The sequence below is a fragment of the Drosophila mauritiana genome, chromosome 3L, assembly GCF_004382145.1.
Source record: "Drosophila mauritiana strain mau12 chromosome 3L, ASM438214v1, whole genome shotgun sequence".
Classification (NCBI taxonomy): domain Eukaryota; kingdom Metazoa; phylum Arthropoda; class Insecta; order Diptera; family Drosophilidae; genus Drosophila; species Drosophila mauritiana.
The window spans coordinates 10,732,974-10,748,269 of record NC_046669.1 but is presented as its reverse complement, the minus strand read 5'-3'; the positions used below and the strand labels follow the sequence as shown (position 1 = coordinate 10,748,269).

At 43.3% G+C, this 15,296-nt stretch overlaps 7 protein-coding genes across 7 annotated transcripts; 3 read left to right on the top strand and 4 right to left on the bottom strand.

Annotated features, from left to right (window-relative positions):
* Positions 1-13: 13 nt before the first annotated feature.
* Positions 14-3,716, bottom strand: LOC117139965 (protein suppressor of underreplication). The gene is made up of 4 exons (XM_033302664.1): positions 3,369-3,716; positions 2,941-3,140; positions 2,696-2,874; positions 14-2,616 (listed from the first exon to the last, which is right to left on the bottom strand). The coding sequence occupies exons 1-4, from the start codon at positions 3,694-3,696 to the stop codon at positions 459-461; spliced, it is 2,865 nt and encodes a 954-aa protein (XP_033158555.1). The 5' UTR covers positions 3,697-3,716; the 3' UTR covers positions 14-458.
* LOC117139969 lies at positions 3,699-4,103 on the bottom strand. The gene has a single exon (XM_033302670.1). It carries the CDS (start codon positions 3,921-3,923, stop codon positions 3,717-3,719), a length of 207 nt encoding a protein of 68 aa, XP_033158561.1. The 5' UTR covers positions 3,924-4,103; the 3' UTR covers positions 3,699-3,716.
* A 326-nt stretch (positions 4,104-4,429) lies between these two features.
* Positions 4,430-6,366, top strand: LOC117139869. Its single transcript, XM_033302525.1, has 5 exons — positions 4,430-4,569; positions 4,629-5,628; positions 5,685-5,899; positions 5,963-6,183; positions 6,263-6,366. Exons 1-5 carry the CDS (start codon positions 4,430-4,432, stop codon positions 6,310-6,312), a joined length of 1,626 nt encoding a protein of 541 aa, XP_033158416.1. The 3' UTR covers positions 6,313-6,366.
* Positions 6,367-6,451: 85 nt separating this feature from the next.
* LOC117139873 (immediate early response 3-interacting protein 1) lies at positions 6,452-6,961 on the top strand. The gene is made up of 3 exons (XM_033302530.1): positions 6,452-6,634; positions 6,701-6,799; positions 6,862-6,961. The coding sequence occupies exons 1-3, from the start codon at positions 6,547-6,549 to the stop codon at positions 6,915-6,917; spliced, it is 243 nt and encodes an 80-aa protein (XP_033158421.1). The 5' UTR covers positions 6,452-6,546; the 3' UTR covers positions 6,918-6,961.
* On the bottom strand, positions 6,873-7,537 carry LOC117139872 (biogenesis of lysosome-related organelles complex 1 subunit 2). The gene has a single exon (XM_033302529.1). The coding sequence runs from the start codon at positions 7,449-7,451 to the stop codon at positions 6,972-6,974; it is 480 nt and encodes a 159-aa protein (XP_033158420.1). The 5' UTR covers positions 7,452-7,537; the 3' UTR covers positions 6,873-6,971.
* Positions 7,538-7,850: 313 nt separating this feature from the next.
* On the top strand, positions 7,851-9,577 carry LOC117139871 (uncharacterized protein YER152C). The gene is made up of 4 exons (XM_033302528.1): positions 7,851-8,142; positions 8,207-8,328; positions 8,390-8,691; positions 8,757-9,577. The coding sequence occupies exons 1-4, from the start codon at positions 7,981-7,983 to the stop codon at positions 9,425-9,427; spliced, it is 1,257 nt and encodes a 418-aa protein (XP_033158419.1). The 5' UTR covers positions 7,851-7,980; the 3' UTR covers positions 9,428-9,577.
* An 85-nt stretch (positions 9,578-9,662) lies between these two features.
* LOC117139870 (proton-coupled amino acid transporter-like protein CG1139) lies at positions 9,663-14,991 on the bottom strand. The gene is made up of 7 exons (XM_033302527.1): positions 14,661-14,991; positions 11,399-11,552; positions 11,149-11,335; positions 10,458-11,083; positions 10,219-10,394; positions 10,000-10,155; positions 9,663-9,941 (listed from the first exon to the last, which is right to left on the bottom strand). The coding sequence occupies exons 2-7, from the start codon at positions 11,548-11,550 to the stop codon at positions 9,850-9,852; spliced, it is 1,389 nt and encodes a 462-aa protein (XP_033158418.1). The 5' UTR covers positions 11,551-11,552; positions 14,661-14,991; the 3' UTR covers positions 9,663-9,849.
* Between the last annotated feature and the right edge of the window lie 305 nt (positions 14,992-15,296).

Here is a 15,296-nt window from a genome sequence, read left to right as displayed (position 1 = left end):
TATTTAATGATGATACAAAATTACATGGTACTTTCTTCCAAAAACGATATCTTTCGTTACTTTAAAATTGTTGAATACACTTTGAATGCGTATTGAAATAATTTAACAAAAACACGCCTAACTATTGGCATCAATGCGAAACTAGATAAACTTCTGAACTAATAATTTACCAATTATATCTACTTACGAGATACGCATACGCTATTATGCAGTGTCTTTTTAATTTTATGGTAAATACAATTCAAAATGGGCACACGAAGTAGAATTCTAACTAAATTGGCTAGTTAATGGCTCAGATTAATTTGCTTTTACAACCTACTAAATAGTCATTCGTCCATTTTTTGGATGCTGTTAACTTTTGCTTGGCTTTTGATTTCGTACTATACGTTATATATTCATGTTCCAATAATTGGATTTGATTTGAATTGGATTTTGTCATCTTAGTTGATTGCTGATCATCACTTGAACAGTTCCAGTCGCTTTCTTTTGGTCGGTCCTGATGCTCCACCACTTCTCGCCGATCGCGTTTGACACGCTGCTGCACTTGTGGATGAATTGACCGGCGTACTTGGTGCACTGACCGATTCCACGGAGCTGGTCTGTGAGCCTACGCCGCCGAAGACCGAGCCAAACCAGCGTGTTAGCTTCGTGGCCTGCGTGGATTTAGCAGCCTGTCTCGGAGATTTGGGTGACTTGCGCAGCGATGCGACAATGGAGTTGCGATTACCATTGGAGGGTTGCGTTCGCTCCTGGGTAATTCCGGAACCTATCAAGTAATTGGTGATTTTATTGGCCTGCGATGGCCTGACGGATGGTTGATCCGGTTGCACGGGCGAGACCTCGCCAGAGGAGTTCAACCGCATGCGACTGCCAAACTGGCCATTGTTCGTTATCTCAAAGAAGTCATCTTCCAGCAGGGTTCTTCTCCTCTGCGTTATGGTAGGCGTTGCATCATCCTTCTGGGTCAGTGGCAAGGTTGGCAAGACTTTGGGACTAGTTTTCGTCGACTGCTGTTGTCGTGGCTCGAACATTTGCTCTAGGATATCCAAACACGAGCGATCTCGCTTCTTTTTTGGCACTGATATATTTACATTCGCGTGTTGCTGCTGAAACTGCTTCACCTCAGAGCCAAAGATCTTAAAGCCTTCGAAGGGCGACGAGGGTCGCGGTTGCGCCAGCGGAATCTGCGAGTGATCCGAGGATATGCTAAACAGATCTGGAGACTTGTTGGCACTCCTCTTGGCCGGTGGTAGACCCAATCCTCCGCCAAAACTTGAATTGACGGACGTCACGGGTTTGCGTTTTCTTTTCAAAGCCTTGGTGCGACGACTCTGCGATGGATCCTGCGGCGAACTCTCATCGTGGGAGCTGTTGATCACCACTGTCTCAACTTGATCTTTGTGAAGCGGAATAGCCACCACCTCAGAGTCGTTGAGCAAGTTGTGAGCAGACGGCAGCGTTAGAAGCATTGGAGTTTGTTGAGGTGTGAAGGGCACACGGAAAGCAGGCGACTCAATGGCGTCCAAATTGTCTGGTATTCGCTGAGCACATTGCATGTACTCCGAGGACAAGGAGCTGCCACTGAGAACTTGAGGAGTAGATGGCAAGGGGTTTGAATGCGGCTTAGTCGTTGTCTTCTCCAAATCTTCAGTCATAGTTTTGCATTTTCTCGGACGTCCAGGCTTTCGTTTCGGAGTTTCTTGAACAGGTTCCTCCACCGTCTTCTGTTTCTTTTCCTGCTCGGCTTTAGGCTTAGGCTCCTGCTTCACTATTCGTTTGCTACTCCTGGGGGTTTGGGTCCCCTCAATCTTGACTCTCCTTGGAAAGCTACGCTTGACATCATCCAATGTGCGGTGTTTCAAGTACTTGCTGTTTAGTTTTGTTTCAGCGGATCGTGTTAGGCGCTGCATTCCCCTTGTGGCTGGACGACCCACATCCACTGGGCTCACCGTGCGCTTTTTCACATTTTTTCTCCTAGCTGAGGGCTCTGTTTTGGGCGTTACGATCGCAGTAGTGGTTCTAGACGGTGGTGGGGTGCTTAGATTATCTAGGGAACACCTTAAAATTCGAACATTGAGTCTCCTTGTCTTGGGTGTTAGATGAACGGTGGCCGCACGAGTTCTCTTCCTTGGCGGCATCGCTTCCTCATCCTCTTCGGAATCGGTGAGATCAGCTTTTTTGCGCGGCGACGTTTGCTTGTTATATTTTTTCTTTGATTTCGTCTTAGGCGATTCATTTAATGAGGGCGTTCGATTTGGCGGAGTATTTGGAGGTGTTACAATCTCACAATCATCGCTGGATACAACTAATACCGGGTTTTGATCTGCACCAGGTTCTACTGTTAGGGGTTCATCGTCAGATTCGGAGGACTCAAATATCAGCGGTGACATTGCCACATCATCTACACTGTCCGATTCTTCAAAGAGCCCAGTTTTATTTTGCTGAGCCGGATTGTTGTCTATGGAAGCGATTGTAGAGCAAACCTCTGAGCCGCTTATTGTGCTCTGGCTGTTTTTTGAGGCCAACCAGAGATTCAGATTGTGTTTGTATTGCTCCGGTGCGACAAGCGGCAGTGACTTGTCGAATTGATGGCGGAAACGACGCAGACGAAAGTCCCTACGAATTATATAAGTTAATTTAATATGCAACTGACTATTCCGGTCTTATGATCGCTGATCGTTGCTGGGTCACCTACTTGATGTACTCGCTGAGGAATCCCCGCTGCTTGTAGTATTCCTCGAGATCTATGCGCTTGCTGAATACCTCCTTCGGATCTGGCAGGTGGAATTTGCGATCGAAGCTCGCAAAGCTTTTGTACTGATGCTCCAGTCGGCCGCCCAACCGTAGAACATTGTAGAGCAACCTAACGTCGGACTGCAGAGAGAGAGAAACCACATAAGCTATAATGATATAAACTGAATTATGAATGCAATGCCTCACCGTAATGTCTACACTGGAGATAAGAACGTTCACCCGTCCCTCGAATTGCTTCAGCAGCATGGAAGTGCAAAAGCTGTTGTTCAGCGAGTGCCCTCGATTATCCACCATAATGTAGTCGAACTTGAGGCGACTGAGATCTCCAATGCTACGTAGTTGGCTCCATTTCGCCAGGTAAACGCTGTGCGGGGAGTCGGTGGTATCTGTAAAGGCAGAAAGTGAAGGTGTTAGTGAAGCAATCATATTGAATAAGTTGCAGTTGCAGTTTAAATGGAACAGCCTTATTTCGTAATAATATGAAATTACGATAAAACGAGTTAGGAATTAATCATGAATGTGATTCATTCACAAATAATGCATATAAAAATTATTTTGAGTAACAAACTCTTGGACTTATCACAAAACAAATCAATTTAAAAATTAGGCATTACCTTGCACCCCCTGAATGATGTACACCTGGAGGTCAGTGAGAGTGTCCAAATGGAATCGCCAACCGGTGAGCAGTTGCTCATCGTTCTGAAGCACCACAAGTGTTTTTTTGGCGGGTGGTAGGGCACTTAGAAGTGCCGCCACCGTAGCGACTTTTCCAAGGCCACTCTCATCATTCAGGATGCAGTATTCCCGTTTGGACAGACGATCGTATACGAAACGGACAGCATCCAGTTGGAAGCTCTTGAGGTACTGCGTCACGTGGCTCGTGACCAGTGCCTCCTCCGAGAGCCGCAACTCCGGCGTTTGCTCGGATACAAAGTGATACATGATCCTTCAGAGATTTCGAATCAATGGTGTGCGTGATGCAGGGCCAGATAAATGGCCACCAGGATGTAGAATAGTTGCAGGTAGGAGAAGATCACGAACATCGAGAATGAACCAATTATCATCTTTCGCGCCGCAGACGGCCCATCGAATTCGATATTCTCCGGATGCAGTATGTCCACCACGTTGTAGTTGTTGTTGATGATGACAGGATGTTGGATCTCGTACATGGGTTGAAACTGGGTAAACTTCAGTGTTTTCGGAGGACAATTATCGTCCCTTTTAGGAAATTGGGTTAAGCGCTGTTGGTCATGACGGGGGCGCGGGAAAAGGCTTAACAATCGAACAAGAAGAAAATATTATTTTTGGCTCCAATTTTATTTCACCATTCACACAGAACCGGCTGCGTCTTGTTGGCGCGATCAGCTGTTGGACGTTGTTAGTGTTGGCAAACGAAGCAATCGCTAGAAATAGCCAAAAGAGATACTTCTTTTGATAAATAGCAAAATATTATAAAAACTTACTGAACTAACAAGGATTAGTTAAATACATTAGGTTGGTAACCTTTGACGAGTAATATGTTTTTTAATTAAATTATATGTTCTGCCAACTCATAGCTTGGGAAAGGGATTCATTTTTATAGCTACATTTAGCTCATCACTGTTGCAACTGTTGTGATTTTGTTTGCGGTTTGTTCCGCACGGAATTTGTATAAATTTATACAGACTTAATTTCCATGGCTGTTGCAAAGAACGAAAAGTCTGAGGCAAAAAAGAAAAGCCCTGGAAAGGGAAAACAGGAGAAAGCCAAAGTTGTTCCTGTCACACCGCCTCAAAATGTAAAACAACGAACTGTGGTCACTCCTTGGCGAGACACGTGCGTAGACCAAAAGTAGAAACAAACCCAATCCGTTGATAAAAACATTACATTTTCAGGCTGGAATTTAATACAACGTACAAATGGTTGTTTGGCAAGTCCAACACACCAGCCACATGGCGTCAAGCACTCAGTAAAATCCGCATTTGGTGTCTGCGTAGAGGAAATCTCTGCCCGGCAGCGGTTTTGGCCACATCGGTGCTCGTTCAGGCACAATTGGAGGACAAGGAGGGCAGCGCCAAGATACAGGACACCTATGCCAGTGCCTTTACACGATTCTACAACTTTATGTCCTCCATTATCCAGGGACACAACATGACCAGCATGTACGAAACGGCCAAGGAACTGGGCCTCCAGTCGTTCATCGTTGATCTGCGTCACTTGTGCGCCCATGGACAGGAGCTGCCGCCTGTGGAGGTGCTGAGAAACACCTCGGTTCATTGTCTGGAGTGGCTGCGCACCTACTACTGGTTGCCACACATGGAAACCATGTCCAATTTGGATGCTGGCAAACTGCACCGCAAGGACAAGCTTAAGTTTGAAAAGGCTGTGACAGATCTACTGGAGATCTACGATCTGACCCTGGAGTGCCATATCAAGGGAGCTGAGAAACTAAAGGCCATCAGCAAGCTAAAATCCAGTGGTGAATTCAATAAGATTCGAGTCTACTCCTCCAGCAAGAAGGCGAAGACATCGAAAGAAATTCTGAGTGCTGTGTTAGGTGATCTAAGTGCGCTGGTCAAAAAGGAATCCTCGTCGATGAAGGATCTGCTGGACATATATACGAAATGCCTGCTTAAAATGGAATACTTCCTTGGCGTTGGCCTGCAAATCGACGACGACGAGGATGCCATCATTGCAGCCACACAGGGACTCTTCCGTCTATTGGCCGTGCAGGGATATACCGAAAAGGTTTTTTTGGCCCTAGTTCAACTGGCTGAAAACCAAAACGAGTCGGACCAAAGGCGATTGGGAGCCAGCTACTGGGCAAAGAAAATGTTGGAAACTTTTGGGATGCTGTTCCGTATGAAGCGCATGTACAAAGCCGAACTAGATTTGGTTAGTGTAAATAATTATAAATAAACGATGACCACTAAATATTCTTTATTTTCCAGAACGATAAGCTGAAACCAGCGGTCTTTGCCACCCTAAACACGGATCAAATTTCAAAGACAATGCGCAGTCTGTTAGTACACTCAAATGTGGATCTCTCGGTTACCCTTGTTTTTGGCGATAATCCCAAAAAGTCCAGGTCTTTGGTTTTTGATCGCGATTTTATTAAGCAGCGTGTCAATGCATTTAGCAATTTCTCAGCGCCCATTCTAAAAGGGTAGGCATAAATTTGTTTTGGGTTTCCTTGTTTTTTGGTATAATAAGATTAACATTTTCTTAGATTAATACCGCTCGTTGATCCTCCATACACCAAGACGCAAGCTGAGGATTTAACCAAACTCTGCGATGCACCGCTGGAAGAATTTTATGGGGAGGAAGCCATAGAAGAAGATAGTTTATCAGAGGAGAGCAACAATCAAGACTATTTGGAACAATTTTTGGGACAAGCAGCTCAAGGCAGAGAGCATAAATCAGAATGGGGAGTTTGGAAATTAGACAAGCGTAAGTTTTGATTTGACGTAACATTTATGTGTTTTGAAAATGAATTAATTATCGCTCTTACTGTAATTGCTATTTCCAGATACCGATTGGCCCAAGTGTGCATTGGGTGTGCTGCCTTGGGCTCAATAAATACGCAGATTAATATTAAATAAAGTAAATAATAAAATCATTACTAGATCCAGATTTGAATTTTTATTTGGCGCGCATTTTTTTTCCATATAACCATTTACCATTCACAACGAGCACCAACAATCAATCAGCTGTTTCTGCGTTCGTAGTGAATGGCAGTCGGCATCACTGACGTCAACAATTATTGGTGATTTTGGTTTATTTTGATGTAAATAGTAATAACTCGGCGCAAATATGTTTACTTTGTGGACACTGATTGAATCCTCACTCCTGTGCCTGAATGCGGTGTGCATTCTGCACGAGGAGCGCTTTCTGGCCAAGTGTAAGTTCTCATATAAAATTGTTGCTTCCAATGCCACGATGTTCAATTTTTTGGCACACTTTTCAGTTGGCTGGGGACGACAGGCGGGCCAGCAGGACTTTGGAGCACCTACGGCCAAGGATCAGGTGCTAAACCTCATTCGTTCCATACGCACAGTGGCCAAGAGTGAGTACCATATTATTAAGTTTCTATAAACATGATTGGTTCACCATTTCCCATTCTTTCAGTTCCCCTGATATTCCTTAACATAATTGCGATTATATTTAAACTATTACTTGGTTGACATAGAATCTAATATAATAAATGTGTACCATAAAGCCCTTTAAATGGAGATGTCTTATTGTGCCATTTGACCGCCTCCGGATTTCCTTTGTAGCACGCACTTGACGCGATTTTCTAGGGCTATGCTGTATGCGTCCAGTTTATAGGCCGCCGCCTCCAATTTGTCGACGGTGTCGGAAATCTCATCGATTTGCTGCATCATCGGAGCTAATTGTTGAAACTTGAGGCTCAATTCACTGGTCGAAGTATTCAGATTCTCGGCAATCTGCCGCATATCCTTGTACTTGGCAATCGTAGCCTTGTTCATCTCCTCCAGCAGCTTGTAATCCTCCAGCGGAGCGTTCAGTTCGTGGGTGATGTACTCCTCCGTTTTGTTGAACATTTTCGTGGCCAAACGACTGAGATTGGGGTCGTGTCGCGTCAGTGCCTCGAAACTGGAGGCGCTGGACAATGTAGGTCCGTGTTGTGGGGAGTCCGGAAGAAGGTTGGAATCTTGTGCCACAGCGGCCGCAGCGCTAGTTGTGGGTTTATCCATAGTCTTTCCAATGAAGTTGCAATACGATTTTCCGAGTTTTCCAAAAACAAAGTAATGTTTGCAATCCGCTGATGCTTGCGTTTCGATGGTAATGGAAATTGCAAGTGGATTGCTTGACATTCGCATCGAAACGCGTATAAATAACTTAGTCCATCGACACTCGAACGTTAAATACCCTATATTAAACTTTTAAAATATAACTTAGAATAGACAAGATTACAATTCTGGGAAGACTGTTGTTATAATGATTCTATACCTATATACATATCTTAAAACAAATATAGGTATTAGTTATGACGTAATAGACGTAATAGATTATAATAGTTACTGAATCATATCAATATTGGGGCAAGTGCTAACATCCTATAGCTTCTAATCAATCTGGAAAACATCGTGCCTCCATATGCTACAACTAATAGGTATGAAATGACGAGCACTAAAATGTTAGATCTATTCACAGTTTGTACAATAAATGCAAGTACACATCGCTTAGATAAGGCATAAGTATGCCAAGAACAGAACGTTAAACATGTTGAAATCCAGTCAAGATCGCAAGCTAAAGCACCTTTTCGATGGCGGTGATTGGAATGTGTACGCTCCGGACATCCTAAATCTCGGAGTGGGTGCTCCAGGAACAGATCTCCTGACCGCCAACTGTGATAGCTTCCGGACGGCCACAGATCATTGTCTGGTGGGTACGACTCTTACGCAATACTCTCTTAATAACGACCGTTGTTGGTTGGTTCCCTTTGCAGGAACGCGAAAAGCGGGAAAATCAGTCGCTGATTTTCCAATATGGACCAACAAGTGGAACATTCGAGGTGCGACGCGAGATCTCCACCTATTTCACCGAAATGTTTAAAAGTCCCGTCAATTGGTAGCCTTATATTTTGCGATCTTATTCTATATCTTATTAATATCGTGGTTTCGATTTTCAGTGAGGATTTGATAGTAACCACAGGAGCAACACATGGCCTTCACCTACTTTTGTCCACAATGTTGGACTTTGAGGGTTTCGTATTCGTGGATGAGTACACCTATATGATTGCTTTAGATAGTATAAAACACTTTAGCACTCTGACCATAGTTCCCGTTAAGCTCAACGATGATGGCGTGGATCTGAAGGATCTTGAAGAGCAGGTCTCCAAACGACGCTTTCAATCGAAGAAGAAGGAGTTCTGGGGAATCTACTATACGATACCAACGTATCATAATCCCACGGGGATTCTATTCTCGCCAGGTAGGTTCCAGAGTATTTTATGTACTTTTAAACTATTTTCTTCATTTTATTTATGATTTTTATAGAGGTCTGTCGAGGAATCGTAAAACTTGCTAGGAATTATGATTTCCTTGTCGTCTGCGATGATGTTTATAATATCCTTAGCTATGGCGAAAAGCCCAAACACAGCCGTCTGTTGTCCTATGATGACAGAAATGATGTAGATTTCGCAGGACATGTTATCTCCAATGGTAGTTTCTCCAAGATTCTGGGTCCTGGAGTTCGCCTGGGCTGGCTTGAGGTTCCTCCGCGGCTGAAACCTATTATAGATGGAAGTGGATTTGCCAATAGTGGTGGATGCTTCAACAACTACACGTCAGGGATTGTGGGCAGTCTCTTTGAGCTGAAGCTGGCTCAGAAGCAAATAGCTGTGTTCTATGAGGCTTATAAGGAGCGAATGCTGGCCACCACGCAGGTGCTTCGAGAGGAGTTGCCCGACTGCTGCAAGTTGGTCAGCCCCACGGGCGGATACTTCATCTGGGTGCGGCTACCGGATCGATTGGACTGCCGAGAGTTTCTCCAGTACTGCGTGGAGAATCATAAGATCTACTTTATAGTAGGGACACGCTTCTCTGCGGATGGCCAAAGTGGCAAACAGTTCTTCCGCCTGTCCATTGCCTTCTATCCGAAGGCGAAGTTGGTGGATGGTGCTAAAAGACTTAGCAACGCACTTAAGGATTACATAGCCCAGCAATAGATTCCCCATGGCGTATCTTAATATGGCAAAATGTGTTTATTATTGTGGTTATCTGCTATCGTACTTTAAATATGACTTAAAAAGATGTGACTGTGCACTAAACTACTTATCAAGAAGCTATCTACTATATAAAGAGATATATGATATACACACGTTTGTTGTACAGATTCTTGGGCATGACGCTTAAAATATCACAAATCTGTTAAATTCTATACAAATACACAACAATTAGTTCAGAGTATAACTTTACACATAAACAGTGGATCTCAGCTCAACTGTAACTACATCCCTAGTTGTATCTGCATCTTGTCATTTGTGCTGCGCTGCGAATGTTTACAGATTTCAATATCTTTCGATTGCTCATAATACTTTCGCTTGAATTGGAATGCCCACTGGCGGATTTAGGTTCTCGCATAAGCAAACTACTCGGAAAAGGTCAGCACGATCTCCTTGAGTGAGGTATATGTGCCGATTACCAAGCCCAGGATGCCCACAATGATCAGCACAAAGTTGCCTGCAAGGATTTTTGGTTAGTAAATAGATCTCTATGGCTATTTAATCAGCACACTCACTTAACACCAGCCAGACCTTTGCGAAACCCTTCGTATTGTACCAATGTGTGCAGATCTGGATGAGTGCCGGGAAAGCCAGACCCAAAGCGGAGAGGCACAGTGCTCCAAACAGGGAGATGAACAGTTCCAGGTTGGGAATGGCCACTGCCAGGAGGACTAGGGAAAAAGGGAACATGAATATAACTGGCAAAGAATATATTTAGGGAATATCAGACTTACAGGTGATCAGGACAAGGCCAGTTCGCACTGCGTACTCCCAAAACAGGGCATTCCGTTGGGCGCCCAGGCGCTTGGCCACATAGTCATTCCAGGTGATATCAATGGCCACATAGCAGGCCAAGCCATGGGTTATGTAAATGGCAAAGGCCAGCATGCCCTTAACGCACATGGAAAGCCTTAAAGGAGAGACAATTAATAGTCAGTATAATTAGGATATAAATTGTTAGTTAGTAGCTTACACTTCGTGCTCCGGCATGTTTAGTGTGATGGAACCCAGCACCGCAGATCCATAGTTGAGATAACCAAAGAGACCCATGCCCACGTAGAGGAACACAATGAGCACCATGGATACGTTGAGGACTCCACAGCTGCCGCCGAACTTCTGCGGGGTCTTCATCTCGTTCTCCAGGGGCAGGATTACACCGATGGCTTCCAGCGCAAACAAGACGGTGCCGAAGAATAGCGGGAAGTTCGAGGGTTTTCCAAAGGCATCCTTGCCCTCTGTGGTGACTGGCTCGCGGAAGATGTAGTAGCAAATTATGCCGAAGGATACCATCGTAATGGCGTTGGCCAGCGTGGAGAACGGAGCTAGATACTTAAGATTCCGCACCCAGTTGATGAGGATCAGAGGCAGCAGTATGATGATCATGCAGAGTCGCACATCGATGCTCGTATCGGCCACTGCATCCACAATGGCCTTAATGTTGGACGCCACGAAGACCACGTAAACGCAACAGGTGCCCAGTTGATAGATTAGCAGGAAGGTGTTAACCACTGTGCCAATGTAGGGAGCAAAAACCCGGAAGCATTTTGGGCCTTCGCCCATTGCCGTCTCCGCCACCATTGGATAATTCATGCTGGGCATCTGTGATGGAGATAGCGTAGGTATTAACCTGGATTAACTAACTTCAGGATCTGTGCGTAACCCACCTTCTTCCTGCGGCACAGTTCATACTGAGCCTTGACCAGCTGGTGAATGCAGAATGTGCAAATGAAACCAATGACAATCGTACCAATGGATCCGGTGATATAACCGGAGTTGCGAAAGGCATTCGGCATGGCCAGAATTCCTGTGCCCAGCGAACCCTTTAGCAAATGGAACAGCGTTTCCGAGTTCCTTAAAAATATTATATTATTATATTTCTTATTTTATAGGAATTATCTTCAGATCCTTGCTTACGTGGTGGGATGCTCCACATCGCGATGGTGATAGGGATTGTAGTCGGGATCCTTGGTCACTACGGCCTTGTTCTTCTGACCCTTCTCCGCCAGCTCCAATTTGTCCGGATGATCGCCGACGTAAGCGGAATTGCTGTGTCCATTCTTGGTCATGACTTTTAAGCAAAAATATTAATAAATTAATAGAGTATAAATACTTTAGAAAAAATTAAGCTCTAAAGCCCATTCCCTTTAAGAATAGTGACTCCTTCGAAATCTACCGCATATCTACAGCTGTATCTGTATCTTTATCTGTATCCGTTTTGCATTTGTATCTGCATCTGCATCTGTGGCGCAACAAGTGCGTGATGTGCACGCTGCGCGTTGCTCTGAAAATAGTTTGCGCCGCTGACATATTTCTAAATTGAAAGCAGACTGCGGCAAATGTCAAGTTCAGTGCCAGCCAATCATTGCCCCGATTTTCGAATCCGACTGCCTCAATTCCGCGTATTGCCCCCTTACGGATTTTAGGGTATTACGGGTATTACGAGTACCTGGGCATTACAAGTATCGTGCGGCGTTCTGAGACGTGCTAAAATAGAATAGAAGCGAACAACAAAGGCCAATTTTAGTGTCACTTGTCTGTAGAATCGGACTTTGTTGTTCGCCACCGCCCACCGCCCCTCGCTTAATTGGAAAAAATATGTATTCGTGTGACAACGGGCAATTTGAGACTTTACGGCTTCCAGTTAAGATAATCTCATCTGTCCGAGAGATATGGAAATTTTGGCAAATTACGCCAACTTTTCCGGTTCTCAATGGCTCGTTTTAACGAGCGTGCCTCTTATATCTGCAGATCAGACGACATATAACATGAGTCGAGTTGAGTCCCCATCTGCCTTATAGGCCACCCAGATCTGGTCTATAACCTGAATGACTCTCTGCATAATCTCAAGTACGGCGGCTTTTTCTCCGTACCTCGGACAAAGTCTCAGATATGCGGAAGTCATTAACCGATCTATGGGCAGCTCTTGACGTTGATTACACTAAATTGACTTTTGGGAACACATGAGTAATGGCTCTACATGGGAAAGCTATGCTAAATAATTTATTTATGAATGGAATAATTGCTGCATTGCATAGCTAATGATTTAGTGGAAAATTCTGAAATTCCTATAGAAAAGATTTCAAAAACAATAGTATTCATCAATGAGCACAACTGGGCGTATGCGCAATGTGCTCATAGTAAAAACTATGAAATTTTTAGGAAATATATATAATTTCACTTATTTCATATTTTTGTTGGGGAAATTCTTTACTAATTATGTCATTATTCAGATAACTTTCTAATAGTCTAATTCCGGCTTACGCGTTATTTGTGGTATCACCACCAAAAATAGACAAAGTCTAGACTAGACGCAAAACAGAATTCGCCGAAATAATTTCCATAATTTATTTCCAACTATGCTAAAACAAAACAAATCCCCTCAGTTTGTTTTACTAATGAATTGCAGGCGGTTTTAACTGGATTCGTAGCATGTTAATAAATTAATTTTGCGACTGTGCCGATTTGCAATTTGTCAATTTGTTTTGACTTGGCCGCAAAATGATTTAGACCTTTCTATTTTCGCTTTTTGTTTTTATTCTCATGCAGCTGCCTTAAAATATATAGTTTTGAAAATTTTGCTTAGCCAAGAATTCCCCACGATGAATCGCTTGGGTTTTTGTTCACGTGAACGCCAGTGGAATATCAATTAAAAAAGCGGCACGCGACTCTCCCGGCTCTCTGTTTTGTTTTTATTTTGTTATTTTGTTATTTTGGCCTTTATTGTGCTTTTATTTACTCACTGTTGTGTTGTGGGCTTTTAGCCGTCTAGACTCGCGAGAGTTAGCCAAGTTCAATGAGCCAGGCCAGTGTATTTGGCCTTAGCTGCTCCGCAGCGGAATACTAATTTCAATTGTCAGCAGCAGCGACTTTCTGGTTGGCCGCTTTGGTCGTGGATTTGGAATCTCTTGACTTGGCCCAAACGACTTCTAACTGGCTGGCTTCAACCAAAAGACGTCGGCCTTGCTCCGCTTTATCATTTCGTTTTCGAAACTACAGTTTTCCACCGTCTTGGCCCGTCTGACAGTGAATTTCGGTATGGAAAAGTTCTTGGCAATAGCCACATTCCGAGCAGCTGGAAAAGTTTTGTCAGCCAACTGTTTTTAAAGATCGCAATGTGGTAGCGCAACAACTGCAAGTGCCAGTTTTTTAATGAAATTTTCCACGCAAGGCGATAATTAATTTTGCGTGAGCAAAAGAGAGAGGAAAACGTGTAGAGTTTGAAGTAATACGATTTTTAAAGAGAAAATTATAGTGAGGAAAATGGGCTATCAAATGCAACTATTGAATGTTTATCTCTCTATAAAGTACTTAAAAAAATTAAATAAAAAAAATTAATTGAGTAAAGCTCTATGCCTGGTCTTGTAGTAGGCAAGAGTAGTTTCCCAAACCAGTAATTTTCTTAACATTCATGTGCCATTCACTCAACTTGTAGTTGGTAATCTTCTTCAAGAATAGCCAGCTAAATAATTTAATATCAGCGGAGTGCAAATGTCAGTGAAGTCAGCGATCTTTGTGTGTTGCCACACTTCAGCTTGGCAAACTGGACGTATGAGTGATGTGGCTTGAAAGCCATGTTCCTTATCACACTCTCATGCCGCATATCAGAAAATAAACTTGCAAGTCAAACAAAAGTAGGTGGACTTATAGCTATGCATTGTTAATATTGTTCAAAGACTTGATCACTTATGATTTTTATCTGTAAGATATCAATGGTTGGTTGTTGGCAATGACCACTGATGATTATATAGATTAAGATATAGATAGGTTGTAGCGAGTGGTTACATTTTCCCTTAAGCGCTGTGAAAGGACTTGAAATTGTTGACAGAAAGTTGTGTATTCAACTTATCTTAAGATATATATATAGACTTTATGTTTGCCAAGAAGTGAATCTACAGTGCAAATATTCAAAATGAGCTGAGTCTCATATCTTGAATAGCTGACGGCACTTTGAAACTTTCGCGAGCAAATTTTGGCAAGTCGATCAATAATTTGCGTCAGGCATTTGATGCGCTTCGCTGGCTAAATTTAACTGCAATTAATTGGGTCTTAGTTCACTTAACTTAGCTAAAGTGAACTCAACGATCTGTGCACTCGTGCCCGACTTACTAATTTGCAAAAGTTGCGCGTAGCGACTTCCGCTGACTAATTAGCCCCAAAATATGTATCACTCACTTACCGGTGCTTGTAAAAAAAAACCACAATTTTATTTCAATTCAGCAAAAGTAACTGCAATTCTTTGTGTTTAATATCCAAATAATCGAAAATGACGGCTAATCAAACTTTGAGCAACTGGCAATTAGCCGAAACACTCGTTGAAAGAATCAAAACATAAATCTAAATCAACGCCGATCTCGCAACGCCGCGCACTTGTTATACCAGACTATATAATATGTACACTATACACTATGCACACTATACTATGCCTATGCCTATGCTATATGGTGTATAGTTTGGGTCCGGTGTGGTTGTGTTTGGATCTGCGATGTGATCGTGTTGGCCGCGCGTTAACGACTAAATCAGACCCAACGTGGGTCACCAGTTTTAAGCATCGCGCGAAACGCTGAACGATACTCATACAGCGATTTTCACACAGACAACATTAGCGGCACACAGGGAAACCTCTTGCACACTAGCAGAGTGTCGCATAATGCCATCTAAAATCGGTGGAAAGGGGCTATCAGTTGGTTAAGGGATGCTGGGTTAGCCATTGTGCATCATTGTGATCTCTAGAAATCACCTGGAATTAGCAAAGATTAATTAAATGCTTTTATACTGGTTAATTAATCGGATTACATCACTTTGTTACTAATAT

Excerpts from the sequence above, each read along its gene's own strand:
- LOC117139872 (XM_033302529.1), bottom strand. The coding sequence starts at position 7,451 with ATGGATAAACCCACAACTAGCGCTGCGGCCGCTGTGGCACAAGATTCC.
- LOC117139873 (XM_033302530.1), top strand. The coding sequence starts at position 6,547 with ATGTTTACTTTGTGGACACTGATTGAATCCTCACTCCTGTGCCTGAAT. Across the intron at positions 6,635-6,700 it reads GGAGCGCTTTCTGGCCAAGT|TTGGCTGGGGACGACAGGCG; the intron begins GTAAGTTCTCAT and ends CACACTTTTCAG. Across the intron at positions 6,800-6,861 it reads CATACGCACAGTGGCCAAGA|TTCCCCTGATATTCCTTAAC; the intron begins GTGAGTACCATA and ends CCATTCTTTCAG.
- LOC117139965 (XM_033302664.1), bottom strand. The coding sequence starts at position 3,696 with ATGTATCACTTTGTATCCGAGCAAACGCCGGAGTTGCGGCTCTCGGAG. Across the intron at positions 3,141-3,368 it reads CATCATTCAGGGGGTGCAAG|ATACCACCGACTCCCCGCAC; the intron begins GTAATGCCTAAT and ends CTGCCTTTACAG. Across the intron at positions 2,617-2,695 it reads TTCCTCAGCGAGTACATCAA|GGACTTTCGTCTGCGTCGTT; the intron begins GTAGGTGACCCA and ends TATAATTCGTAG.
- LOC117139871 (XM_033302528.1), top strand. The coding sequence starts at position 7,981 with ATGTTGAAATCCAGTCAAGATCGCAAGCTAAAGCACCTTTTCGATGGC. Across the intron at positions 8,329-8,389 it reads TTTAAAAGTCCCGTCAATTG|TGAGGATTTGATAGTAACCA; the intron begins GTAGCCTTATAT and ends TTCGATTTTCAG. Across the intron at positions 8,692-8,756 it reads GGGGATTCTATTCTCGCCAG|AGGTCTGTCGAGGAATCGTA; the intron begins GTAGGTTCCAGA and ends TGATTTTTATAG.
- LOC117139969 (XM_033302670.1), bottom strand. The coding sequence starts at position 3,923 with ATGTACGAGATCCAACATCCTGTCATCATCAACAACAACTACAACGTG.
- LOC117139870 (XM_033302527.1), bottom strand. The coding sequence starts at position 11,550 with ATGACCAAGAATGGACACAGCAATTCCGCTTACGTCGGCGATCATCCG. Across the intron at positions 11,336-11,398 it reads GATGTGGAGCATCCCACCAC|GAACTCGGAAACGCTGTTCC; the intron begins GTAAGCAAGGAT and ends AATATTTTTAAG. Across the intron at positions 10,395-10,457 it reads AACATGCCGGAGCACGAAGT|GCTTTCCATGTGCGTTAAGG; the intron begins GTAAGCTACTAA and ends CTCTCCTTTAAG.
- LOC117139869 (XM_033302525.1), top strand. The coding sequence starts at position 4,430 with ATGGCTGTTGCAAAGAACGAAAAGTCTGAGGCAAAAAAGAAAAGCCCT. Across the intron at positions 5,629-5,684 it reads ACAAAGCCGAACTAGATTTG|AACGATAAGCTGAAACCAGC; the intron begins GTTAGTGTAAAT and ends TTTATTTTCCAG. Across the intron at positions 6,184-6,262 it reads AGTTTGGAAATTAGACAAGC|ATACCGATTGGCCCAAGTGT; the intron begins GTAAGTTTTGAT and ends TGCTATTTCCAG.